The 16,837-nt window shown below is 41.3% G+C and overlaps 2 protein-coding genes across 3 annotated transcripts; both read right to left on the bottom strand.

The window, feature by feature from the left end:
• Positions 1-3,261: 3,261 nt before the first annotated feature.
• On the bottom strand, positions 3,262-8,794 carry ruvbl2 (RuvB-like AAA ATPase 2). Its single transcript, XM_019255420.2, has 14 exons — positions 8,667-8,794; positions 6,681-6,735; positions 6,488-6,543; positions 6,170-6,311; positions 5,844-5,973; positions 5,694-5,760; positions 5,451-5,557; positions 5,255-5,348; positions 4,938-5,156; positions 4,736-4,854; positions 4,498-4,617; positions 4,283-4,412; positions 4,064-4,178; positions 3,262-3,653 (listed from the first exon to the last, which is right to left on the bottom strand). Exons 2-14 carry the CDS (start codon positions 6,733-6,735, stop codon positions 3,628-3,630), a joined length of 1,380 nt encoding a protein of 459 aa, XP_019110965.2. The 5' UTR covers positions 8,667-8,794; the 3' UTR covers positions 3,262-3,627.
• Positions 8,795-11,770: 2,976 nt separating this feature from the next.
• Positions 11,771-15,925, bottom strand: ftr83 (finTRIM family, member 83). 2 transcript variants are annotated; one of them, XM_019255426.2, is made up of 8 exons: positions 15,253-15,925; positions 14,764-14,859; positions 14,347-14,580; positions 14,080-14,239; positions 13,926-13,982; positions 13,380-13,448; positions 12,852-12,930; positions 12,501-12,628 (listed from the first exon to the last, which is right to left on the bottom strand). In XM_019255426.2, exons 1-7 carry the CDS (start codon positions 15,826-15,828, stop codon positions 12,878-12,880), a joined length of 1,245 nt encoding a protein of 414 aa, XP_019110971.2. In that variant the 5' UTR covers positions 15,829-15,925; the 3' UTR covers positions 12,501-12,628; positions 12,852-12,877. The 2 variants fall into 2 exon arrangements, with proteins under 2 accessions (XP_010747310.3, XP_019110971.2); XM_010749008.3 differs by lacking the exon at positions 12,852-12,930 and having other exon boundaries at positions 11,771-12,628.
• Positions 15,926-16,837: the final 912 nt, after the last annotated feature.

Below are 16,837 nucleotides of genomic sequence, written 5' to 3'. Positions count from 1 at the left end.
AGGCTTAAGTGTGGGAATCAGTCAATTCTATGGTTGAGACAATGTAGTGCCAAGCGAAATGGCGAAATGGCTTTGTCAGACTGGGAGTTTGCTGACCACTGTCTGTCGGAGATAACACACTGACTATGGATAAGCACCCTCATACAACAACGTTTCGAAAAACCCAATCTACCCCCTTAAATCATCTCAGTTTGGGAGATGAATTCATCACCGATTTGTTATCAGACGGCAAACTTTTCACAAGACCTCAATGTCTCGCGACTGAGGACCTCTGCTGTTAACTAGTTAAGCATATTCAACTATCTTGTTCCTCTGTCATGACATGAATAAACACATACACTGTCTCTGTCTTTTAACCTTTATCTACATCAGATATTATCCAGGCATCACCCTTAACTGAACTAAGATGATTTGCGCCACTCAGTCTTCTCTTCTTTCTCTTTCCTCACCTCTTACACAACCAAAGAGAGAGAGAAAGAGAGATGAGAGCAGGGAGATGTTAACCACAAATGTCATTGATTGAGGGAGTACTCTGAAATGAGTGGTAAAAGGGGGTTGATAGATTATTCATGATGGTATGTGACCTACCAGGCTCTACATATTGTCAGACAATGATGCCTGTTGGCATTCACCCTTCAAATCAATCCACCTAGAAAAGTTTTGTGCTGCAAAATGGTTTATAAAGTCTAAAAGAGATGGACAAAGGAAGGCAAATTAAAATACAAAGAATGGGCTCTATCAAAGAGAAACTTTATATCAACTAAAACTTTTATTTATATGATGTTTTCAAATGATTCCTGAATTTACTACACTACACAAACCTTGTTTTTTCCAGTATCAAAGAATGTACACATTCACTACCATATGTGAGAGGAACAGCATGGTGCATTTCCATTGACCTCATTCTCTAATTTTACCACAGGAATCAAACACTCAGCCTTTTCACATATGGCAGCAAGAAAAGGAGGATGAAGATTTATTTTTCCTTGGACGCCTCAGGAAATGGACTCGAATTCTATCCGTTCACGAGCACCGCATTCCAAATGATGCTTAAATCCTCAAATCCTATTTGAGGAACATGACATCAAAAAAAGAAAATATGGCAAGTGACAAGCAATAATAAATATAGGATAGGACTGTAGTAATATGCTAAAGATGTTGGTACCAAATGAAGATATACTGTTCTTATATAGAGTGTCCATTATTGTGTTTCTCTTGACATTCTGGTCCTGACCGCCGCTTTGAGAAGTCAACACATGTGAGAGGTGCTTGAGTCGAGTGTAGAGTCAAGAGTCAAGTGTAAGTGTTCAGATAGATAAAGAAAAACAGGGAAGGAAAGACAAAGTGCGAATCAGCACAAGTTCCCATGCTGTGTTGCCTTTCAGCAGGGAGCATCATCTTGACACAGTTCCCAGTCGCTTTCAAAGTCACAGTAAAGCATCTGAATGAGGCTTGTTTGTGACCACAGTTAACTTAAAAGTTAAACAAAGACAGATCTGGGTCTGTTAAATATTAATTTAATCATTCATTAGCCCTAAAATCACCACACAGAGTGCTTCTTTGAAGTTGTTCCTGCTTATATGAACAAAAGTAACATCATACTCACTGTGATCTAATCCGGGCTGACAGGTACGTGTGCGTTAATCCTGCTGACAATATCTCAAGTCGATTAAATTGATCAAAAGTCAATACATTTTGTGAGTGATGGAACTGATTTTGAAACAGCTACATTAAACTAATGACATTCATACTTGAAAGCCTTAGACTATGAGAAAGCCCAAAGACCTCTGACACAGTCAATAGTGGAGTCAGTCAGTGTGACCCAGGTGGAAATCATCAGTAATGAGTGGAGTAGTGTGATTTCTGTCTTTCCTATGAAAAATTCCACATAACAAATCTCTACATTACGAGTTGGATGTGTGGAGAACACATACAGAATGTCAGCAAGGCCCGCCTGAGGTGGAGAAAGGGCATCCGAATCTGTGCGGCAGGCAAAATGCCACAACATGTTAGCATGCTGTGCAGGCTTGTAGCCTGTGGACAGTGATGTGTAGACAAAGAATGGGAACCAATCCAAGAAAACCTGCTCGCACCCACAGGGCATGTGCTTGAATGTGATCTGTAAACAATGATTTAGACCTACAGTGACGCCGAAGACGAACAAATGTCTTCGGGGTCAGGTTCATTCAAAACCAATAATAAATCCATTGAGACTGGTGCAACTTTGCTCCGAGGAAGTGGGATTTAAATTTGAACACATCAAGTAAACAGAGGATGAGTGTAACACACACACACCCTGATTTACATACAAACAACTGAATCCTTGCGAGCCCAGCTTTAATTCAACCAGTGAATCCACGAGATGCAGCGGTAGACAGCAGCCTCGTGGGACTGAGAAGGATTTATGCGATGTAGGCAGCAGGGTAATCCACGCAGGTTTCTCTCCCACCAGCACTAAACATTAAATATTCATTTCCAAGTAGGAGACAGTCTGTGCTGCACTTGTACTACACGCAGGTAGAACGGACGTTATCTGCTCTAATTGGATGTGAAAGAAATGGTTAGAGGCCTGCAGGTAATATTCAAGACTGGGAGTTTTCACGTTTTAATAAAAGATCCTGCAATAACTTTGATCGACTGAAAGTAAGAGTAATAAAATAGAGTACCTTTCATCATTTCATCCAGATTGTATAATACATTGTGTAATGTATAAATCATATCTACTGGAATAACACTACAAACACGCTTGGGGTGATGGGATTTGCAGCCGGAAGCATCTGTTTATTTACATACATAACAATCTAGGTGTGAGGAAGTCTATTCCACAGTGTGTGTGTGTAAGATCAGGGTAGCACCTACAGTGTATCAGACATGGGTGTGAGATTGAGGTGTGGACTAGCTGCAGTCATTTACACCATGAGCTCACACCCATCATACAGTAAGGAGGATTTATAAACTAAATGATGCAGCTGGAAGATATTTTTTAGGGCCGTCAGCGATGCGGTTTGACTTGCTTATTGAAAAGCGTAGACGGAGTTCACGTTCATCTCAGCAGCAGTTTGCACGTTGCATTGTTTGGGGCAAAGACAGATCCTTGGGCTCCACCTTGTGGCAACAATTTCAGACTTCTGTCTCGAGCTCTTTTGTCATATACAGCATGACAGTGAGTCAGTTTTTCTGTACGAGGTTGTTGGAACTGGTGTCAAATAATTCAAAATGAAACAAACTATGATGTGTAACAAGCAAGAAAATAAATCAGGATGTTTAGAGAAATGCCTGTTTAATCATTTTCATAAAAATAAACCATGTAAAGATAAGTAACAACAACAAAAACAGAAAACACTAAAGGAATGGATATTCCTGCCGCAAGGCCTCGACGATGAACAGAATTGTGCCAAATTCAGAATTAAGTCACATTTCGGGAAATACTTTTGAAGTCAATCAATGTAGAAATAAAAGATGAACGGAGAAGAAAAATGTAGGGAAATTTAATTTTATACATTTGAATTTTATCTTCAAAGTAACAGAATGCTGAAGTAAAATCCAGTTCTGAATCGACTCCAACTCTCCAGAGGACGATCGATGACATAAAAACTTCAGAGTAAGAAAACGGAGCGGTCGTTTTCATTACGAGGTGTCCATCTGACCCGATTCTGAAACATTAGAACAGATACGTTGCACTTTTATAGTCCATGTGGAAAGTATATATCACATTTGGTTTGGCATTTATAAAGATTCTTCTGAATTTAATTTTTATTTCAAATGACACGGTGATGATAAACTTCTTTCATTTCTTCCTCATCTCTGTCGTTCCCTTTCTTCTCTGCTTTGCTGTGAAACTAGAGACCAATCGGCTCTATAGCGCTAGAGCGGTTTTAATATGTATATTAAATATTTAAGCATATCAACACTAAAATCTTCTCTTATTACTGCGGCAGATTTCAGAAGGGGCCTCTGGGTAAGAGCGTGTTTCGGCATTCTGATGTATTGTTTGACTTTGATTTAACTGGTGAACTGCTGAGGAATTACCACAAAGATGGAGAAGATGAACGAGCAAACTCACGTGTTTCATTAAAGAGGAAGGAGTCCTGATACTCCTTCATGTACTGAGAGGATCTGGCTTCATCCAGGAACAGAGAGTAAACCCTTTTGATGTCCTCCACCTGAACCTCTGTCCCCTGAAGAAAACAAAACACAGATGACATCAACACCGAGGCAACAGGAACTCATTTAACATGCGTTACAGCTGTAGCAGTGCGATCTCCAGTTCATCTGAGCTTACCTTGCGTTTGCGACACACCAGCCCAGCAGTGCTGATCAGCTGGATGGCGTAGCGCAGCGACGTCTCCATGCCGATGCGAGTCAGGACGGTGTGAGCCTCTTCACTCAGCTCGACATCCTCCTCCTCACATCTGAAATAAAAATGATGCAGGTTTACTTCCCTTTCACAATGCTGGGAAGACTAATTGCTGACAAGCGTTGAACGCGGATTCTCACCTGATCTTGAGGATCTGCCTCGTCTCTTTTTCGGTATATGGGGAGGTAGCGATGATGAGCAGGCGATCCAGGAGGTCGATGGGGATGCCGTGAGGACTCTGGTAGTTTGTGCCGCGGATACTGGAAGATTAAAGAGTGGAGACGTCAATATTTTTACAGTAGCCTACCAAATAGCTACCTTATAAATATATATAAAACTCCCCAAAAAAGGAAGGAGAAGGAGAAAATGTAGATGTACCGAGTAATGCCTCTGTTTGTGGCCATAATGAGAACTGGGGACAAGTCACTCTCCAGAGCACGATTCAGGAAGGAAAAGCACTCCATGTCCAGCATATGGACCTCATCGATAAATAACACCTGGAACCAGAAACCAGATAATGAGTCGAGAACAATCGCAGACAAAGCAAACGTAAACGCAGGCACGTATTAGTTGGACCTACCCCAGGAATGATCTCGGCCTTGCCTTCTTCTCTCCACTCACACACTTTGGCGTTAATCTGCTCGCGGACTTCAGACTTGATCTCTCCGGTGTCTCCGGAGAAGAGAGCCAGGAAGCCTTGTGTGCGGCTGTTGATGACGTCAATCTCGTGTAGGGACACCGTGTGGACCACCTCCTTCCTCTTCTGCAGCTCTCCCTCCGGACACTGTACAAACTGTGTCTATAAAGGAGAACACACACAGGAACAAAATTCATTTAAAAACATGAGTTACTATTCAACAAAAGTAAGAGACTTTTTATGATGTAGCTGTTAGATACCTGAGCTCCCATGGCATCGTAGTCCCTGGCTCTGGTGAAGGAGCGGCCCAGCTTACTGATCTTTCCAGTGGCTTTGTCAATTGTAATAACATCCCTGAGAGAAAACATAACATGATAAGAGCCCGTTTAGATCACGTGTGGCTGTTCGACGGGTGATCTTGATATCTAAAGATTAATGAAGAAGCAATTAACTCACCCTGCTTGAACCTTCTCTTTACTGAGACTGTCGATCATCTTGTTGCCCAAGTCATATACTGTCTCCATCTCAGTAGTCTTCAGAGTCAGCTTGCCCACTTTGGCACCCTGAGAGACAAAGTTAAATATGTATAAGTTTGTCTTTAGAGGAAGAAGACGGTGTACTATTTTGAACTTGCTTCTATTTCCTGTTGTCGTGACTGTGAAATATTTTCCAAAGCCAGCAGACAAACAGGCATCTTACCGTTCCAGTGGCTGGTCTATCGATCTGGATTTCAACCACCTCTCCTTCAATAATCTCCGTCTCTTCTCTGAAAAAGAAACCTGCCATGAATACCGATTCATTTCAAACAATTGAAATTATGAAAAATAATTATTGTGCTTGCTCACTCACTTGATCCTCACTCCGATGGCTTTCCTAAAAGCTTGGCTGAGCGCCTCGGTCTTGCTCATCTCCAGGGAGAAGATCTCACTACCGGCCAGCGCTGTGAAAGGTGTATCAGGGCCAAGAGACTGGGCGATGCCTGCATTAAAAAAAAAAAAAAGACAAAATCCGAGCTGAACTTACACTCAGCTACAGCATCGGGGAGCAGGAACTCTTTAACAAAATGCATTAATGAAAACATAACTAATTAAATCAACGCAAGGCAACAATATGACTTCCAGGGGAGGATGATGAAATGATACTGTGTTCTGGAAAGCCTCCAGCGCGGCCCTTACCCATAGCGATGGCAGTCTTTCCTGTGCCAGGTTGGCCAGCGATCAGAACTGCTCTGCCAGCGATGTGGCCATCTTTGATCATCTCCAGAATGACTCCTGCAGCACGACGGGAGGCCAGCTGGCCAACCATCCCCTGAGACACCTGCAGGTGAACAGGAACATGTACCCTTGAAGCCAAATTCGACACATATTGATGCAACATCTGCACATCATTCTGGGCTGTAATCCAATATATCTGCTGAACTCACAACATTTCTGCTTATAATCCTATACTGTGTCCATCTAACCAGCTACATACTCAAGAGGACTTAACGCTACCTGTCTTGGCTCCAAAGCATCATCCAAACCAAGGCCACGAATGTGAGAGTGTGCTCCTAAACACAGGGAAGAAATAAACATGTTAATATTAACCATATTTGGAAGAGGAAGTAAAGACAACATACTGTGGATTAGGCCTGCGCTATCAAAACACAAACAGCCGAACAGTCAGGGTGTGAATGTTGATGCTTACCGATTCTCTCAATCCGTGTGATGTCACGAACCTCGGGAACCTTTGTAGTCGCCATCTGTGTTTAATTAAAACAAAAACAGCAGGAATATCTTTAATATTAAATTATTGTAATAACACTGTAACAAAAGGAATAGGCAAAAGATGATCGACTGTGCAAACATGTTGTGAATTCAGCTCACAACACACAACAGAGGAAGTATGGGCTGCATTATTGTATGTTATATATACTGCGATTATTGTGACAGATATTACAATTGCAATATAATTTATGATTGGTGACAAGCGTCATTTTTTCATCACAAATCTCATTTAAAATGTGGATGACATTTGTTGAGGTCTGTACTAAACAAAGGAAAAAGATTCCTGTTATAAAAATTATGATTTATACTGGGCTTCAGATGTTTTAACTCATATAATGTGCGTGCACTTCCCTTATCTGGACTGTGTTTTGCTGAGATAATTATAAATCAGTAGTTCAAGGACAGGAGAGACAAGGACGTGAGAAACAGGCCTGGGAAGTGTCATTTTGATACATAATGTTCATTGCTGAGCAGACGGAGGTGTCTGAGACAGCCCATTTTTAAAAAACCAACTGTTAGAGCTCCTCGAGGAGCCTTTTCTCCTTAACCCCTTTTTGTGTGTTGCACTGTTAAACGCTCCTTCTTGTACAAGAATAATAAATTCAACTTAAACTTTGATACTTTGAATCCAGTCTTCCTTATTCCAGAGGGTTCTTCTTTACACTGTAGTACTATAGTAGTTTATTATTAGGAAATGCAACATGCATATTGTACTTGGTCATATTAAAATGTTATATCAACATGATATATTGTGTAACACCTCATTTAATTATCACAAAGCATAGCATGTACAATAGCGTGGTGGCTTACACTATCTAAAAAAAAGGTGTCTAATTGGGGTTCATTGTGCACCTGACATCAAGCCACAGCCAGGAGTTACTTTTATCTCTGGTGCTCATTTACTGTACAGGTCTTATCTACTTTTACGGTTCTTAAAATATGCTTTTTACCCTATAGGTCTTCATTTTTTTTCTTATTTATTTTGTTGTTGTAGTTTTATGCGTTTTTACTCTTTTTCATGCAACTGCTCTTTTACCTTAACAACTGTTATACTCTTTTTCATGCAACTGCTCTTTTACCTTCACAACTGTTGTTTGTTTATTTCTGCTCTGTGAAGCACTGTGGCCTACAATTCTGTATGAAAGGTGCTATATAAATAAATAAATAAATAAAGTTGAAGTTGAGTGAACAAGGTAATTTGATATTTTTATGGCTCTTTTTGTTTGTTTCTGTTATTTGCTGTCTACTCTCATTTGTTGTAAGGTGACAGAAAGGCGCCTATGAAATAAAATGTATTATTATTATAATAAAAGGCTTTTAAACTGATGAAAGCAAGTTTAAAAGAGATTTTCGGTTCACTAATGTCCCATCTTTAGCTTTACATCTGTATTTACAGTAAGGTCAGTGTCTGAGATTTACAGTGTTCATGTAGGACGGTTATTTTCCAAACTAAAAGAATAAAAAAATCAAGTCATCATTGCTAATTTAAAGACATTTATTCCAGCTGCAGCTCGTGAGTGTAACCTGTGTGTCTCTCTGGTCAGTTGGTTGTCATAGTGACAGTTGTAGCTCACGCCACAACACAACGTGTTAGCACGCTGTTAGCTTTTTTAAATTTGTCATTTTTAAAACACAAAAACACAAAAACACTCAGCACGGTTATCAGAAATATAACCACGAGTCTCGAGCCTCATGTTTTCAACCTGCTATCTATCTCACCTGCGCTCGTGCAGACAGAAATACAAGCGCTAACGGTGTTAGCACGCAGCTAGCTCCATTCATTGTTTTTAAACAGGTAGCTGCTGTTAGCTCCGCAGCTCGGACGTTAGTATCATAGCACACATGCTACGGTATCATAGCGTTAAAGAGCAAAGGGGGTGCGGTGTTTATTAAGGTTTAAACTCACCTGTGCCGCCACACCGGACAAAACGTGACAATGCGGCGCCTCTTTCTGACGGTACGCCGGGTAATGGTGTCCGACGAGAGGCAAGCCAAGCCCAGCTTTGAGGTAGACTGCCCCCTATAGACAGGGAGGTGTATGACAGCCTAATATTGTGGGAAGTTCGGTTCTTTTTAGGGAGTCAGATCATTTGACTCACCAAGAAGAGCCGGATCCCAAACGGCTCTTCATTTTACCACTTATAAATAATAATAATAATAATAATAATAATAAAGAAATAATAATAATAATAAATAATACACATTTTATTTCATAGGCGCCTTTCTGTCACCCAAGGACACATTACAATAAATGAGAGAACAGAAAGAACCATAAAAGTATATCAAATTACAAGAATACAACATTAAAACAGGTTAAAATAGGACAATGCAATTCAGATGGAAAAGGCTATTATAAACAAGTGGGTTTTAAGTGCAGACTTGAATTGTGAGAGTGATTTGATAGAGAGATACGGTGGTGCAAGGTTATGGATGGCTTTGAATGTTCCTTATGACAGGGGGTATATACCTATACCTTTAACCCCATTTTTTGTGCCATCTCCCACAATTGCAGAAAGTCTGTGCCTTCGCCAGACAAGGCTCACATGTCCCAGGAATGGGTGGACCAAAGAACAAGTTCCCAGCTCCATTATTTTTTTTGTCAGGAAATTTCTCATTAAGGATTAACAGCCAAATTTTAGTGCTGATTTGACTTATGATTAAGGTAGTCAAAGAACTTATTTAAGGTGTGTATACGTCTAGATAGATGTGGTTTAACTGTTAGTGATGGGAAGTTTGGGTCTATTTAGGGAGTCAGATCATTTGACTCAGCTCACCAAGAAGAGCCGGCTCTTTCAGCTCCCAAACGGCTCTTCATGTTACCGCTTATACCTTTCATAATTCAGCCAAATTTAGCGCTGATTTGACTTGTGATTTGTATGTGTACACATATATCATGTTTATATTCAATACATCCTTTGTACTGAAGTATTACATTTTCTAGTATCAAATAAATTTCTGTAGTCAGTTGTTTTCAGTGCACGTACAGTCCCTTGTAACTCTCTGGAACCGCCCAATGAATGCACTAACTTGCTTGAAGAACCACTCTGCTACACAAAGCAGATAGAAACGCCTATAAAAAGCTAAGCATAGAAATAAAAAAAAAAGGACGGCTATTGACATTTTTTTTATTTAAACACACACACCGAACAAAACAAGTAAAGAACTGAAAAAATTAAAGTTAATTGAATAACAGCACTCAAGTAAATGTGCTTTGTTAATGCCTACCACTGACAATTGGACAAATAAAACCAAAATGTTTTAGGTATAGAGTAAAAAAAAAAAATCTTTGCACCACACTCCTCTCTCTCCTTCAGCTCGTCTCCCTCCTCTTGTCTCCTGTCACCGTCTCAGCGCTGCTACCCCCGTCCCTCCCTGCTTGGTGGTATGATCCTTGTCAGTCACTTTTAGTGGTGCAGAATGACAGCTTTTCAATCACTTCACACAGTGTAGGATTTATAAAACACACTTGTCCAAACTATGGAGACAGGAGGGGTGAATTTGTCCAAGGAGGTAGCTTGTAACATGTTTGTTGTAACCAATCCCTTAATGTAAGCCTTTGTTTGCAGGGTCAAGACATAGGTAAGCTGGACTGCAGCAGTGCTGTCTAGCCAGTGTGCATACTTCTCCGTGGAGAAAAAAGGCACTTCACATGTCCCTGGTAAATACTCATTTCTCCACTAGAGGTAGCAAAGCTCACAGGTGATTTTTTAGGTTTCTGCAGAGCAGCTGCAACAACCAAAGTTACAGCAGATGAACACTGGTCATGACTGCTCACCAGATAACTTGGACAAACTATGGAAAGTCTGCATTTCTTCCTACAGTAAACTCTTTTTATATGCAACTTTTTACCATCTTTCTGTATGTAGAAATCAGACACACAATGACAAAATATTAGTCTTTGGTAATGCATATGTACCTGTATAGACAAGCAGGAGAATGAGTATGTCTCAAGTGCATGGAGGGCGAGATAAATGTATATTTCTTTTATAGTATTTACGAGAATTGCACAATTCCTTATCTTTGTAGTGCAAGTCTGGAGTCTGGGCCCAGTCTGGCTCAGTGTTCAGAGGAATTATGGAAAAATGTAATTCTATAAAACATGTATGACTGAACAATGGCAAAGCTCACCCACTGACTATAACCTGAAGGATTCTGGAGGAGTTTTTCATATCCTCCCGACTGTATCTTCAAAGACTTCCCCTTAAGCCGCAATATAAACTCACTTCACTCCAGCACCGCAGGAGACGGATACAGAAAATTGCTGAGGATTACTTAGAACTGAAACAAATCTGTTTGTTTGTCAGTGTCATCGGCTTGTGTTTTGTCTTCTGCTGTCTAAGCTTGTGTTTTGTCTTCTGCTGTCTAAGCTTGTGTTTTGTCTTCTGTCCTATAAGTGAGCTGTTTTGTTTCTGTGATTTGTTAACTTAAGTAAGCCAGTGAAAGCAAAATGACAACACAGTCCCATTATCCAGCTACTTTGACATCACAGGCCCTCAAAACTCTTCAGACTCAGACTGGAACCATACCTTAGTAGGTTCAGCATACCATAACATTTGAAACTGTTGCTAGATGGGACTCAACCATCTGTGAACTCAGGTGCCTCTCAGTCACACCTCACCTACCCCTGCACAATTCCTCTCAGACCTCCACAAAACTGCACTGCTGTTCACTCACAAAGCATCATTCATAACACAAAAGCATATTATTTCATGCTCATATTGTCTCACAGTAGGTGCATTTTATTTTACTCGTTTTGAATGTCAGGAATAATAGATGTAATCTGTAATTTTACTGAGCAGGAAACTGTAATATAGAGATCATAACTGAAAACCTGCCATGCCTAGTTGAGGATATCATAAAATCTGACTATATGAAGCTCAAATGAACAATTTTCTTACATCTCCAGCTTCATATGTACACCAATCTATATTGTACTAAAGCAGCCTGTGGAGTGAAAATTTGTGATAATAGAAGTATGAAATAAAAATGCAAGAATTACACCGGAGTGTATCCGTGTTATGAAGTGTTTATTGATAAAAATAAGTGAATCATAATCTATATAAATGATCACATGACATATATTATATTAGGTACATCCTTCATTATTTCATTTGATCATTCAAAATGTTTGTACCTGATCTCGTATTTTACATGATTCGAACAATATTCACAGTCATCATTAACAGTTCCCCTGATACACATTCTGTATGTAATCTAAAAAACAGTATCCAATCTTGTAAAAGAATCACATCATCAGAGAATAGTAGAGATTTGTCTTCTTTAAATTGGTATCAAAACTGAAATACCGTTGATTAGTGATCATTGGACGTGTGTTATTTCATCACAGCTGGATGAGGTTTACGGCAGACTCATACCAAACCCAGAAGCCTGGATAGACAGGCTCACTGAAGGAGGCCTTGAAGCGGTGGATGAGAGACATGGTGTCTCCTACAGCGTAGAAAGAGAGGGTCCCCCCGCTGTGGTCTAGGAACACCCCGATACGTGATGAGTAGGGTGCGTTGACCTCTATCTGGTCTTTGCTGTGGCGGGCGGAGTAGCTGGAATCAGAGCAGAAGAGGCTCCAAGACTTGCGGTTGTAGCCGATGCGGCAGGTGTCTCCGTAGCCCACCCTCTTGATGCCTTTGTAGGTGACTCCGATGGCAGCTCCCTCACCGCTCCAGTCAACCTCCCAGTAGTAAGCTCCTCCAGAGAGAGACTCCATACACAGGACCTGGGGCAGGGAGTCGAACCTGGCAGGGTGGTCACCATAGGACTGGGGGTCTCTCTTGAGGGCAGCTTTCCTGTTCCCTCGAGACAAGTAGAGCTGTCTGTAGGCTGTGTTCGGGTCCAGAGTGAGCTGGCAAGCATCTGGGAAGATAAATTAAACATTTAGCTCACAGGAAGAAACATTACATTTGAATTTGCTTGGGTTAAATGTAAAAGAGGAAACCCAAGATGGACAAAACCTCTGTTTAAGCAGCTTAAAGCACACCACACCATTGCACCACTGTTAAAAAACAAGCATAGCACGGCAGACCCTTTGACTGGACACAGAAATCAGAATATATCCCAGGGGTTAGATGTCACCTGCCTGCTGTGTGCCTCCACCTCTGCAGGTCACAGCTGGTGAGACACCCGGCGGCCTCGGCTAGATCTGCCCGGCCTATCATCTGGAATGCCAGAGGTATCAACACTGTTTGTTTCCATCTAACAAAGTGCAATTTTGTGTAGTGAAGTACCAGATTTTTTTTAGGTTCTAGTAAAAAAAACTGTTCCCTGCCAATTTGCTTAAAACAGAACATTCTTATAAAATTAGAATAAACATGTGTTTTTTTCCCCCCCGGGAGTTTAAACAAAGAGGAAGTAAACTGAAATCATAAAGCACATAAAAAACAATAAAAGTGCCAGCTATTATATTTGCAATTAGTCATCCCCAGTCTCTATCAACACTATGGGACATACAGTAGTTACTACAATCAGATTTTGTGGCCAGCCACAGGGTCTGACAGAGAACTTCATCAGCATCTAATTTGCCTCACGCACTGAAATGAGCAGGGAGAGCAGGGGTCTGTGTCAGCACAGAAAACAAGAAAACATTATTAGAGAAGCTGAAACTCACATCTCATGAAGTCGTCTCGGTGCTGAGGTTCCTTGACTGGTACGGACTTGTACACGGCAGCTTCTTCACCTGTGAAAGTAAATACATGTATCATGTTAGAAAAAGGTCATAATGGATTATAAGATTTTTTAATTGAAGGGTTTATTTCTTTATATTACATCATGCTGTTAATCACAATATCAAGTAATCTGGTCGTCATCAATTAAGCTGATTTCAAAAACTGTGCAGCTCAGCCTAATTCGACTTTAGAGGAGTGTGTTCAAGTTAACTCACTGGCAGCTTGACATCCTAACCAAAGTAAACATTTAACTGCTGGCAACGGAGTGACCTCCCGCTACCCTCTAATGAATGTCAATGCTCCAGCTATGACCAAACATCAAACAGAGTTGCACAAAGCCCCATTGAGAACAAGGGAAATTGTAAATCTGGCTAACGTTCTGTGTCTGCAAGTATTCTTGCAGTTTAGGTCCATATAAAGTCTAAACACCGAAACTCTTGCTGGCTTAATGATTGTCTAAAAGTAAAATGTAATAATGTTTTACTCACTTTTTACAGATCGTCTCTTTTTGGATTCATCCAGTTGGCAGAAGGTCATTTTGTTAACTGTAAAAAAATTAATTAATTAGTTAAACACAATACAATTCACATTTTATCGACTATCTCACTATCAGCATTGAGTTGATGCTCTCTCCACACTCACCTGCCTTGGCTACCTTAACCAGTTCATCATTGCTGAATTCATTCAGGTGCTGCTTCATCTCAGAGACGGCCTTATTCACTGGGCCAAAGCTGAAGTATGGGTTGACGCTCACTGTAGGCAGCTCCTCAGCCTCTGTCTGGGCTATCAGCATGTGGTAGGTCTAATACGGATACAGCACAATGCAGTTATGATAAGTGATAATTACTAAATGCATGTAGATGGTGGATTTGTGCCAGTATCGTGTTGTGAAAGTTGGTTGTCAATTACCTGGATGAAGTGGATGTGGTCCTCGGTGCGGGACAGCTGGGTGATCTCGTTGTCCCTCCTCTTCAGATCAGCGATCTCGTGGGTCAGACGCTCCAAATGGCCCTCTGCGTTGCTGAGTGCTGCTCTCTTGTTGGAGGAGATCAGCTTGGCCATCTCTTGCTGCATCCTCTCAATGGAGCGCATCATGTCGGCAAACATCTTCTCGCATTCCTGCAGGGCTCTCTGGGCTGAGTTCTACATAAGCAACATGGGGACGCATGCCATTAATTAACTGGGTGTCATACTGGTTTTACCAGAAGCTGTCACCACTGCTACACGAAGGAATGTATGTATGTTTTGGTAGCTGAACAAGCTTTCCATTCAATCTGAAGTGGTTAGTCTGGTCTTATCTGGAAGATGGATGATGGTGACACAAACCTTGAGAGAGTCCACTGCTTGTTTTAGCTCCTCCATTTGCTTGAATCTGTCATGAATCTTCTCCTGGATCTCAGCCTGGGTAGCACCCAGCCGTTGCTATGGGGTAAACAACAGACGTTGTTGGTGGTGACAGATCAGATCCACAAATCAAGAACTCAAATTGACAAAATCATCTAATCCAGATGTTTTTCAAACTTAAACTGGAGACTGTAAAACAGTGCGCGGCTCAGAGCTGATAGTGAAAGCTGTACGTGCAGGTAGAAACTTTTTTTTCACTTGGGTGTGACTCGCTAAGTGCTCGAGGCTTTGTTTTATGGGTTTGTTTAAACGAATGTAATCTGCCACTGTAGCACTTGTGCAATGAACTATACATGTGTCACCTCTGATTCACAAATGACAAATGGACATTGAATAATACTTGGCTTGTTAAGCAAAGCACATTTAGCAGAAAAACCAGTGTTGTTACTTTTAAATAAGGTCTTAACCTACCTGCTCTTCCGCTCTTTCCTGCTCAGCAGACACCATGTCGTGACCTTTGTGTTCTTTCACCGTACACAGCACACAGATACACATCTGGTCAGTGCGACAGAACAGCTCCAGACCCTTCTGATGTTGGGGACAGATCTGTCTGTCCAGGTGGCCGATTTCATCCACCAGCTTGTGCCTCTTAAAAGTGGCGGACTCAAAGTGGGGCTTTAGATGCTTCTCACAATAAGAAGCCAGGCACATCAGGCAGGTCTTGATGGCTTTGTGCTTCTTTCCAATGCAGATGTCGCAACCTACATCCTGGGGTCCAGCATAGTTGTAGTCAGGGGACGGAGGTGGAGGTGGAAAGGATTCGCTGTTGCGTTGGAGGGTGGACTGCCGAGAACCTCCAATGCGTCTTGGAGTGGGCCTCTTGTTGTAGCTGACCCTGCACTGGGGGCACGTGTACGAGCCCGTGTAGTCAGCATGGTCCCAGTATGTCTTCAGGCAAATGGAGCAGAATATGTGGCCACATGGGATGGACACAGGATCCCTGAGATATTCCTTACAGAGGAAGCAGCTTTCCTGATCGGACGCCATTGAGACAACTTAGAGCTGTTCCCTCTAATGCAGTGAAGACGTAGATAAAGGCAGTGACGACTTGTGTCAGCACAGTGGCAAAGTGATCCCGCAGGTACTACAGGAGCAAGTTATATAGAGTAAACAGAGGGGGAGGTTAAACTGGTTAAGCCGAAACCAGTCAAATAAGGGCGGGGCAAGAAAAGAACACAGTGAAGAAATAATATGTGTGGTCATAAGGTTAGGCCTTTATTGCTGACAATAAAAAAGTCCATCCCCTTGATGTACTGCAGTTTATTATTATTTCACATAGACACCATGAAAATAAGACAGTATACAGTAGGCCTTTAGGATTTCTTGAGCAGGAAAGGGGTGCAGAGCATGAAAAGTGCTGTGCAGGATAATATCAGTAGTATTTGAATCTCATAAATAACACTAACATTAATAAAAGCAAAAGTAAAAAAAAGTAACTAGGCATCAAGAAAATGCATTGTAAAGACAGCACAGGTGTGTGTCACACTCTATAGTTGGGTGTACTCTAATTGCTGAGTGTTAGAGATTGCCTGGAGACAGACTGTTCCCTTTGGGCATGTGATGATACCCTCTTAAGTCACAGTACAAACTGACCTCACTTTGACTAATAATGATACAACTCATTTTCTGGAAATCAAACTGTAATATCTCAGCGTCAGCTCGTTTCATGGCCACTGGATAAGATGTAGCTTTCTCTTTCTAAATTCAGCTGTTTGGCCCTCGAGAGACAGCGAAATCTCTGACCTTCGCCTCACCAGTAACAAGGTAATTATTAACTCTGTGTTACTGTGCTACATTTCACCAGTGATTTCTTCTGAGCTTTGACGTGGCACCGATTTCTGTAAGTCAACACTTGAGTTGTATGTCTGTGGCATACACTAAGGTCAACTAGAATACCATCTGAAATAAGAAAATGTGCACCTTGAGACCAAAGCAATCATAAGAATGTTTTCTGTTATGAGAGCTAAATACCTTCCTCTGTAGATTTCTTACAGTG

This window comes from Larimichthys crocea, chromosome XXII, assembly GCF_000972845.2.
Source record: "Larimichthys crocea isolate SSNF chromosome XXII, L_crocea_2.0, whole genome shotgun sequence".
Lineage (NCBI taxonomy): Eukaryota > Metazoa > Chordata > Actinopteri > Sciaenidae > Larimichthys > Larimichthys crocea.
The sequence above is the reverse complement of the archived record's forward strand: the minus strand, read 5'-3'. Positions and strand labels throughout refer to the sequence as shown.

Excerpts from the sequence above, each read along its gene's own strand:
- ruvbl2 (XM_019255420.2), bottom strand. The coding sequence starts at position 6,735 with ATGGCGACTACAAAGGTTCCCGAGGTTCGTGACATCACACGGATTGAG. Across the intron at positions 5,761-5,843 it reads GCCATCGGAGTGAGGATCAA|AGAAGAGACGGAGATTATTG; the intron begins GTGAGTGAGCAA and ends TTTCTTTTTCAG. Across the intron at positions 5,157-5,254 it reads ACGATGCCATGGGAGCTCAG|ACACAGTTTGTACAGTGTCC; the intron begins GTATCTAACAGC and ends TCTCCTTTATAG.
- ftr83 (XM_010749008.3), bottom strand. The coding sequence starts at position 15,828 with ATGGCGTCCGATCAGGAAAGCTGCTTCCTCTGTAAGGAATATCTCAGG. Across the intron at positions 14,860-15,252 it reads AGGAAAGAGCGGAAGAGCAG|CAACGGCTGGGTGCTACCCA; the intron begins GTAGGTTAAGAC and ends TTTACCCCATAG. Across the intron at positions 12,629-13,379 it reads CCGAGACGACTTCATGAGAT|ATGCTTGCCAGCTCACTCTG; the intron begins GTGAGTTTCAGC and ends TTATCTTCCCAG.